Source organism: Salvelinus sp. IW2-2015, linkage group LG35 (assembly GCF_002910315.2).
Source record: "Salvelinus sp. IW2-2015 linkage group LG35, ASM291031v2, whole genome shotgun sequence".
In the NCBI taxonomy this organism is placed as follows: domain Eukaryota; kingdom Metazoa; phylum Chordata; class Actinopteri; order Salmoniformes; family Salmonidae; genus Salvelinus; species Salvelinus sp. IW2-2015.
Window position 1 is genome coordinate 334,130 of NC_036874.1, and position 10,103 is coordinate 344,232.

The window sequence follows — 10,103 nt, forward strand, 5'->3', positions numbered from 1 at the left end:
CAAAGGGAGCTGTCCACTGTGCTGACCGCACGGGAGCGCTCTTTCACTAGCCACATGTGCAGCTGAACGGTTTCAGCTAAAACACATAACAGCTTTTGATCATGTTCACTTGTTTAGCACAACTCCTGATGAAGCCCTGACAGCATAACGCTTCGATTTTCTTTTAACTAACTCATCATGCAAACCTTTTTATGATGGAGGATATTAAAGGCAGGGTGTTTTGTTACTAAATTTGTCCTTCGCTTGCAGCCAACAGTCAAGATGAAACTGTCCATTGCCATTGCCGTGTTGATGCTTGTGTTCGCCGCACACACAGGTATGAAGCCGTACCCATTTAGGCATCCATTACACTCTAACTCTATCTAGTCATTAACATTGCTCCTTCACCTCCTTCAATACTGGCGTCAATACTAATGCATTATCACTGGTGATACGTGTGTGATGTTTCTCTATCACACAAACACATGCACATGTACATGCATATACACACTAACACAGCCTCACACACAAATACACTTGATAACAGTCGATACAAATCCATTACAACTATATGCCTAAGTCTGACCTCAAATACACAATACAAATGTATTATTATGAACACACGTGTACCATCTATCTCTCTCTCTCTCTCTCTCTCTCTCTCTCTCTCTCTCTCTCTCTCTCTCTCTCTCTATCACTCTCTCACTCTCTCTCTCCGCCCTCCAGCACTAATGAGAGGTTACTATAGTTCAACAAACTGTAGTCCACTACCCCTGTATGCTCCAACACAGAGAATGACCTTCTAGACTTACTATTTTAAGAATATTGCAAATAAAGTCATAAGACTTTGCCAGACTTTGTAGTTCTTGGACGTGGAGTTACGTACTGGCTATTCCAGGACAGTAGAGGTTTGTTGAGCGCAGCTTCTTTCTGTTGGAGACAGCACGGAGGAGCACTAATTTAATGGACTTCTATCAGATTTACATAACAGTGGACAAATATGATACTGTGCATGCTGTATCACATGATAACACTGATAACACAGATCTGTGTGTGAGGTCAGTGAAGGGTAATGGCACTGAAAGTAGATCAGAGGGGAAGAAGCGCACATGTTATAGGCCTGATTTTTATATTTTATATTATGAAATTGATAGGTGTCAACAAGGATTTCATCACACAGCTTTCATTTATTCAGAGAAGTCAGAACAGGGATGACTTCAGGGAAGGGAGGAGGGAAGGATGGAATGGGGCCCAAATACTTGCCTTGCCAGAAAGACTAAGGGCTGGATTCAATCCGTATCGCAGAAGATCTGCATTAAAATGCAAAGGTCATTGAATGCAGTCAACGCAACGGTGGGAACACTGCTTTTAATTATTGGTCGCAAATCTTCAGTGCTATGGATTGAATAGAGCCCTAAATGGACTGGTCTGGTGGACTCAGAGACAGATCTGCACTGAGCACCAGAGTCAATGCAGTGCTGTTTAGTGATGCCACTGCAGAACTGTATCAATATCTTACTTAGTATAAGTATCTTGTGACCTAGTTTAATGGTCATAGTCCACTTTAGGTCTGTATCTCTGTGCACTCACAGTCTGATGATTTATAGTGGATATTTTATGACAAATTAATATCACATTATAAAACCTAAGGCAGTTTGAACCCCCCCTCCCCCCAGATCAGACTGTGAATTACAGATCCAGTCAAATAAATACATTCCCACAAAATCTGATTAAATACGTGATCATGTGTGGTTTGAAACAAGACAGGACATGGACCATACCTCAGCTGGGCTCTCCGAAAAAGGGAGATGGGGGAGGGTTGGTTAATCTGGAGGAGAAGGTGGGAGTAGGCCACTCTTGGCGCATGCTTCATTGTGCGATGTGGGGTCACCATAGGTCAGAAGTGGTGACTACTGATTACGTCAGCGTCCTGGGATATATAGAGGGACTCCGTCAGTCTGTCAGACACACTCTGGTTATTTTCTCTCTGAGACGGGAAAACAGGTAAGATTAACCTACTTTTCACTTGCATTTCTAGAAACTTATTTTCATTGTTATTACTTAAAATGTCTATCTTTGTATGTTTTTGTTCTTATCTGAGCAAACACATAGGCCGGAAGAACTTTTGTTCATCAGTTTATTTACTCAAAATATATGCACGTGAATGCCGTCAATGCAGTTGTTTATTTTATACCCCAACCTTTCCATAAATCTATACCAGTCTCTCAAAATCTGTTTGCGGTATTGTGGCGACATCTAGGTGTAGTTTATACAGCGGGAAAGACATCCAGCCTACCTTCTGTTTCTGAGCGCCATCCAATGCTCAGGACAGATATTCATAGAAACAATTGTTATGTTAGTTTACTAATTTGATCAAATGCAGGTCGAGTTTAAAATCTAAAATGTAAGGCTATCAAAGTTTTTTTGTCTTGCTCATGTAAAGTCAGCAATCTAAGTTGTGTGTAGGCTAGAGAACGCCAAGGGAGCTGTCCACTGTTCTGAATGCACTAACATAACAGCTGTTGATCATTTATTACAACAATAATAATTGTTTAGGATGGCTTACATCTCACTTGTTTAGCACAGCTCCTGATGAAACCCTGACGGCATAATGCTACGATTTTGTTTTAACTCATAACTAACTCACATCATGCAAACCTTTTTATGATGGAGGATATTAAAGGCAGGGTGTTGTTACTAAATGTGTCCTTCCCTTGCAGCCAACAGTCAAGATGAAACTTTCCATTGCCATTGCCGTGTTGATGCTTGTGTTCGCCGCACACACAGGTATGAAGCCCTACCCTATTAGGCAGCCATTACACTCTCACTCTATCTAATCATTTCATTGCTCATTCACCTCCCTCAATACTGGCGTCAATACTAATGCATTATCACTGGTGACACGTATGTGATGTTTCTCTCTCACACAAACACACAAACGCATGCATACACACATGCACATGTACATGCATGTACACAAACACACAGCTTCACACACACACAAATACACTTGATACTACTCTATACAAATCCATTACTACTGAATGCATAAGTCTGACCTCAAATACACATCAATACAAATATATTATTATGAACACACATGTATCATATCTCTCTCTCTCTCTCTCTCCACCTTTCTCTCTTCATGATGAAACCCTCAGTCTACTCATTTTCCTGACTATTTCCCCTTCTCTATTCATAGTTCTAACACTCTCCCCTTCTGTTCATAGTTCTAACACTCTGTCCTTCTGTTTATAGTCTAACACTCTCCTCTTCTGATTCATGTTCGAAGCACTCTCCCCTTCTGTTCATTGTTTCTAACACTCTCCCTTCTGTTCATTGTTCAACACTCTCCTTCTGTTCATAGTTCTAACACTCTCCCCTTCTGTTAATAGTTCTAACACTCTGTCCTTCTTCATAGTTCTTAACCTCTCCCCTTCTATTCATAGTTCTACACACTCTCCCCTTCTGTTCATAGTTCTACACTCTCCCCTTCTGTTCATAGTTCTAACACTCTCCCCTTCTGTTCATAGTTCTAACACTCTCCCTTCTGTTTATAGTTCTAACACTCTGTCCCTTCTGTTCATAGTTCTAACACTCTCCCCTTCTGTTCATAGTTCTAACTCTCTCCCTTCTGTTCATAGTTCTAACCCTCTCCCCTTCTGTTCATAGTTCTACACTCTCCCTTCTGTTCATAGTTCTAACACTCTCCCCTTCTGTTCATAGTTCTAACACTCTTCCCCTTCTGTTCATAGTTCTAACACTCTCCCCTTCTGTTCATAGTTCTAACCTCTCCCCTTCTGTTCAAGTTCTACACTCCCTTCTTTTCATAGTTCTAACACTCTCCCTTCTGTTCATAGTTCTAAACACTCTCCCCCTTCTGTTCATAGTTCTAACACTCTCCCCTTCTGTTCATAGTTCTAACACTCTCCCCTTCTGTCATAGTTCTAACCTCTCCCCTTCTGTTCATAGTTCTAAACTCTCCCCTTCTGTTCATAGTTCTAACACTCTCCCCTTCTGTTCATAGTTCTAACCCTCTCCCTTCTGTTCATAGTTCTAACCCTCTCCCCTTCTGTTCATAGTTCTAACCCTCTCCCCTTCTGTTCATAGTTCTAAACTTCCCCTTCTGTTCATAGTTCTAACACTCTCCCCTTCTGTTCATAGTTCTAACCCTCTCCCTTCTGTTCATAGTTCTAACACTCTCCCCTTCTGTTCATAGTTCTAACCTCTCCCCTTCTGTTCATAGTTCTAACACTCTCCCCTTCTGTTCATAGTTCTAACCTCTCCCCTTCTGTTCATAGTTCTAACCCCTCCCCTTCTGTTCAATCTACTCTCCCCTTCTGTCATAGTTCTAACACTCTCCCCTTCTGTTCATAGTTCTACCCTCTCCCCTTCTGTTCATAGTTCAACCCTCTCCCCTTCTGTTCATAGTTCTAACCCTCTCCCCTTCTGTTCATATTCTAACACTCTCCCTTCTGTTCATAGTTCTAACACTCTCCCCTTCTGTTCATAGTTCTAACCCTCTCCCCTCTGTTCATAGTTCTAACACTCTCCCCTTCTGTTCATAGTTCTAACCCTCTCCCCTTCTGTTCATAGTTCTAACCTCTCCCCTTCTGTTCATAGTTCTAACCTCTCCCCTTCTGTTCATAGTTCTAACCCTCTCCCCTTCTGTTCATAGTTCTAACACTCTCCCCTTCTGTTCATTAGTTCTAACCCTCTCCCCTTCTGTTCATAGTTCTAACCCTCTCCCCTTCTGTTCATAGTTCTAACACTCTCCTTCTGTTCATAGTTCTAAACCTCTCCCCTTCTGTTCATAGTTCTTAACACTCTCCCCTTCTGTTCATAGTTCTAACACTCTCCCCTTCTGTTCATAGTTCTAACCCTCTCCCTTCTGTTCATAGTTCTAACACTCCCTTCTGTTCATAGTTCTAACACTCTCCCCTTTGTTCATAGTTCTAACACTCTCCCCTTCTGTTCATAGTTCTAACACTCTCCCCTTCTGTTCATAGTTCTAACACCTCTCCCCTTCTGTTCATAGTTTAACACTCTCCCCTTCTGTTCATAGTTCTAACACTCTCCCCTTCTGTTCATAGTTCTAACCACTCTCCCCTTCTGTTCATAGTTCTAACCCTCTCCCCTTCTGTTCATAGTTCTAACACTCTCCCCTTCTGTTCATAGGCTAACACTCTCCCCTTCTGTTCATAGTTCTAACACTCTCCCCTTCTGTTTCATAGTTCTAACCACTTCTCCCCTTCTGTTCATAGTTCTAACCTTCTCCCCTTCTGTTCATAGTTCAACCCTCTCCCCTTCTGTTTCATAGTCTCAACACTCTCCCCTTCTGTTCTAGTTCTAACCCTCTCCCCTTCTGTTCATAGTTCTAACACTCTCCCCTTCTGTTCATAGTTCTAACACTCTCCCCTTCTGTTCATAGTTCTAACACTCTCCCCTTCTGTTCATAGTTCTAATCCTCCCTTCCCCTTCTGTTCATGTCTAACCTTCCCTTCTGTTCATAGTTCTACCTCTCCCCTTCTGTTCATAGTTCTAACCCTCTCCCTTCTGTTCATAGTTCTAACACTCTCCCCTTCTGTTCATAGTTCTAACCTCTCCCCCTTCTGTTTCATAGTTCTACCCTCTCCCCTTCTGTTCATAGTTCTAACACTCTCCCCTTCTGTTCATGTTCTAACCTCTCCCCTTCTGTTCATAGTCTAACACTCTCCCCTTCTGTTCATAGTTCTACACTCTCCCCTTCTGTTCATAGTTCTAACACTCTCCCTTCTGTTCATAGTTCTAACACTCTCCCTTCTGTTATAGTTCTAACACTCTCCCCTTCTATTCATAGTTCTAACACTCTCCCCTTCTGTTCATAGTTCTAACACTCTCCCTTCTGTTTCATAGTTCTAACACTCTCCCCTTCTGTTCATAGTTCTAACACTCTCCCCTTCGTTTCATAGTTCTAACACTCTCCCCTTCTGTTCATAGTTCTAACACTCTCCCTTCTGTTCATAGTTCTAACACTCTCCCTTCTGTTCATAGTTCTAACACTCTCCCCTTCTGTTCATAGTTCTAACACTCTCCCCTTCTGTTCATAGTTCTACCGTCATATTCTAACCTCTCCCCTTCTGTTCATAGTTCTAACCCTCTCCCTTCTGTTCAAGTTCTAACCCTCTCCCCTTCTGTTCATAGTTCTAACCCTCTCCCCTTCTGTTCATAGTTCTAAACACTCTCCCTTCTGTTCATAGTTCTAACCCCTCTCCCCTTCTGTTCATGTCTCTAACCCTTCCCCTTCTGTTCATAGTTCTAACACTCTCCCCTTCTGTTCATAGTTCTAACACTCTCCCCTTCTGTTCATAGTTCTAACACTCTCCCCTTCTGTATCATAGTTCTAACCTCTCCCCTTCTGTTCATAGTTCTAACCCTCTCCCCTTCTGTTCATAGTTCTAACACCTCTCCCCTTCTGTTTCATAGTTCTAACACCTCTCCCCTTCTGTTCATAGTTCTAACACTCTCCCCTTCTGTTCATAGTTCTACAGCTCTGCCCATTCTTGTTCAAGTTCTAACCCTCTCCCCTCTGTTCATAGTTCTAACACTCTCCCCTTCTGTTCATAGTTCTAACACTCTCCCCTTCTGTTCATAGTTCTAACACTCTCCCCTTCTGTCATAGTTCTAACACTCTCCCCTTCTGTTCATAGTTCTAACACGCATTCCTCTTCTGTTCATAGTTTAACCCTCTCCCCTTCTGTCATAGTTCTAACCCTCTCCCCTTCTGTTCATAGTTCTAACACTCTCCCCTTCTGTTCATAGTTCTAACACTCTCCCCTTCTGTTCATAGTTCTAACACTCTCCCCTTCTGTTCATAGTTCTAACACTCTCCCTTCTGTTCATAGTTCTAACCTCTCCCCTTCTGTTTCATAGTTCTAACCCTGCCTCCTTTCTCTCTCTCTACAGAGGCTCAGGAGGCTGAGAAGACCATTGAGGAGCATTTCGCCACCTTCGGCAATCAGATGAAGGAGCTAAGTGATGACCTGACCGTCAAGACCAAGGACATAGTTGAAAAGATTGGGGACAGCGAGTTCATCACCAAAACCAGGTACACGCACGCACACACACACACCCCAAAACATAACCCAACATTAAATTCATTGGAGATCTACATTAGTACTCTGAAATAATTAAAGACTGAAATTACTCACTGTGTCTCTGTCTCCCCGTCTCCAGGAACTGGTTCACTGAGCAGTTTGACAAGATGAAGGCCAAGGTCGACGAGAACTTCCCCAAGCAGTAGTAAGCCTGTACACCTCTGACCCTGCCTGTCTAAGACCCCCCCACGCCCCCATCACGCTTCTTGCCTGGTGACGCGGTTGCCGTGACGCTGACACCAAGGTTATATTCCCCCTCTGTGAAGAGACTGATGTCATCTCTGTGTAATTGTTATGGCTTGCTTTAATAACCTGGAACACAATGAGCTGAACAATAAAGATACCTTTGTGATAAAACTATATTTGTGGGTTGTTATATTATGCATTTGATTTGCTACAGTAAGAAGTCAACCTGTTCATTTTTAAAGAGACCAATGAGTCCARGCAATGACAAGTTAGAAGTTATTCTGAACAATGAGTTTGATTGGCAATGATTTTTATTTGACAAGTGTCTCTTCAACTAATATATGGGGGGCACATCAATCAATCAAATGTATTTATAAAGCTCTATTTACAGCAGACCGATGTCACAAAGTGCTATACAAATACCCAGCCTAAAACCCCAAACAGCAAGAAATGCAGATGTAGAAGCATGGTTTTATAAGGATATAAAGACATGAAGACCTGTACACATAATACAGACAGTATGCATAACATGTATAAAAAAACTGTACAAAGACCAAACATTCACTTCGTCTCTGTTTGTGATGCATTGTGGGATAGGTGTAGGATGTTAATGTGGTCAACGTGAATGGTCAGCTGACCAGTATGTCACATGGGTTAAAAACACCATGGTGGCCAGAGAAAGAATTAGTGCATTCTGACTGAAAGATACTATACTTAAAAGCAGTCTGCAACACATGTAATTTCACATTTTGCCCAGACACTTCTCTAACTGAGATTCAACAGTAAGACAAGKGTCTGTCAATGGCCCCTTTCTTCCATTCAACATGTTGGTTGTGTGCAGCCCTGAAAAGTATCTCTATGAACAATGTTCAATCTCTTGAAACTTCATGTTCCTGTGCTAAGATATGTTTACCCTAAAAAAAGATACAAACTTGTGTCACAATCACAAATGGACTCTGGATTGATGCTGTTATTGAGCTCTCMTTAACAATGARCACTCTGTAAAGCAATACAACAGACATACTTTGATGCTCTGGATATMWTGTATCACTCTGGATATCCACWCRTCAATAGCTTTAYTGAGAGATACTAACCYGGTCAAATAATTCTGCAGAAKGAATTWATAGCAGAGAGTGTTCTATGAGAGATAGTGGTCTATCCATCTATTTCAATAGCAGACACCAAAGGGCAATTGGGAGCACTACACTTGCTGCTGGTCCTCCATTTCACAAGGCCCGTGCTAAAGTCACTGTTTATCCTCAGTTAATGATTACTATGCTGTCCCTGTTTACTGGGATCTGCTCCTGTGTTTGACCAGAGGTCAAGGGTCAGACGGTAGGGGGGTTGGAGGGGTTCCAGGGGGCAAGAGGGCTGTGCACCCCACCAGGTAATACTCATATTTTCACCCTATTTCCTGGTGAAGTGTCATGACAGTGGGCAGCTTTAATCTGCTCTCTGTACCCTCTTCTCCCACAACAACCAACTACTGTGCTGTGTCTGTCGACAGGAAAAGAGGTGAAGAGCAATAGCAGGAAAACAAGATTTGAAAATGACATCCACAGTTGGTCATGTATCAGTGTGATATTCAGCATTATGCCTGAAACTGATGTGTTGCAGAGAGAGAGAGAACTTTGGAACTCATCTTTAATAAAGGAACTTTGGATAGCTATCCAGACAATGTTGAAATTGAAAAAATGTATGTAATGTAACCTTTTAATGTAATTGAAAAAATTAAGATTAATGTAACCTTTTGGAAAATGCAATGATGAAAGTTTAACATGAGAGGCTTTTTTAAATGTGTTGCTAGGAGTTAGTGTTTATTTTGCGCAAAAATTGATACTGTAGCAGCTGACACAAGTAATTTATCTTATTTCAAGATAAAAATATATATATATATAATCTAAAGGGAATTAGCACTAAATAAAATATATTTCGGCTTGCTTACATTTCGGTTTTTGCAGTATACCCAGAAAATATTTTCTCAGAAATTAAATAAATAAAGAGTATCGAACCACTGGACTACTTACGACTGACTCACTGATCATCCAAGCCAATCCAATCAGTCCACCACTTCCCACCCAAAAACAGACCATCGGTCAGTGGTCACCAAAACAAGAACAATGTACACATGTAACCAAGAAAAAGCGCTTTGAGAAGTCCTCTAATTCAAATAAAGTGACTTGATTCCACTAAACAGATTGGACAATACTGAGAACAAACACTAAGGTAAAGTGCTCCCTAAAATGCTCTTTCAGTTACTTTGAATTGTGTAGTTTCTAGCTGTTTTTATACTGGAGGCCAGCTGTTATGAGTGATAATGTTGATTACAGAAATATATATACATATCAGTGATATATCATTTGAATGTATGATTCGTTTTGTTTGGGGTGATGAAAAATGTAATGTATTGTTTATTGAATCATTTCATTATATGTAATATCTCTTTTCTAAGTGAGATGTGTATTTTAACCAAATCTTCCCATTCTGTTTCTATGACAGATGCCAGGGAAACTGATGCTAGTTGCTCTCCTCTTGCTCATTCAAGGTGTGGCTGTGCATTTCAACATTTTTTACTGTCTATCTAGACTATCCTCCATTGAACTGTTGACATGGACTGGTAGTATTTTGAGTATGGTTTTCAACCTACTGTAACCTACTGTAACCTCTCTCCTCCATAGCATGTGTGTCCATAGTGGCCCAGACGCCAGCCCCAGGGGACTCTGACTCTGAGGGGGTTCTGCAGCGGGCAACAGAGGCATACAGGTACAAACAGACACACAGTCACCATGGCCGACCTTGCCG

At 41.6% G+C, this 10,103-nt stretch overlaps 1 protein-coding gene across 2 annotated transcripts; it reads left to right on the forward strand.

Annotated features, from left to right (window-relative positions):
• Positions 1-229: 229 nt before the first annotated feature.
• On the forward strand, positions 230-7,475 carry apoc1 (apolipoprotein C-I). 2 transcript variants are annotated; one of them, XM_023980283.2, is made up of 4 exons: positions 1,877-1,983; positions 2,700-2,766; positions 6,925-7,066; positions 7,195-7,475. In XM_023980283.2, the coding sequence occupies exons 2-4, from the start codon at positions 2,712-2,714 to the stop codon at positions 7,259-7,261; spliced, it is 264 nt and encodes an 87-aa protein (XP_023836051.1). In that variant the 5' UTR covers positions 1,877-1,983; positions 2,700-2,711; the 3' UTR covers positions 7,262-7,475. The 2 variants fall into 2 exon arrangements, with proteins under 2 accessions (XP_023836053.1, XP_023836051.1); XM_023980285.2 differs by lacking the exons at positions 1,877-1,983; positions 2,700-2,766 and adding an exon at positions 230-316.
• The last annotated feature ends 2,628 nt before the right edge of the window (positions 7,476-10,103 follow it).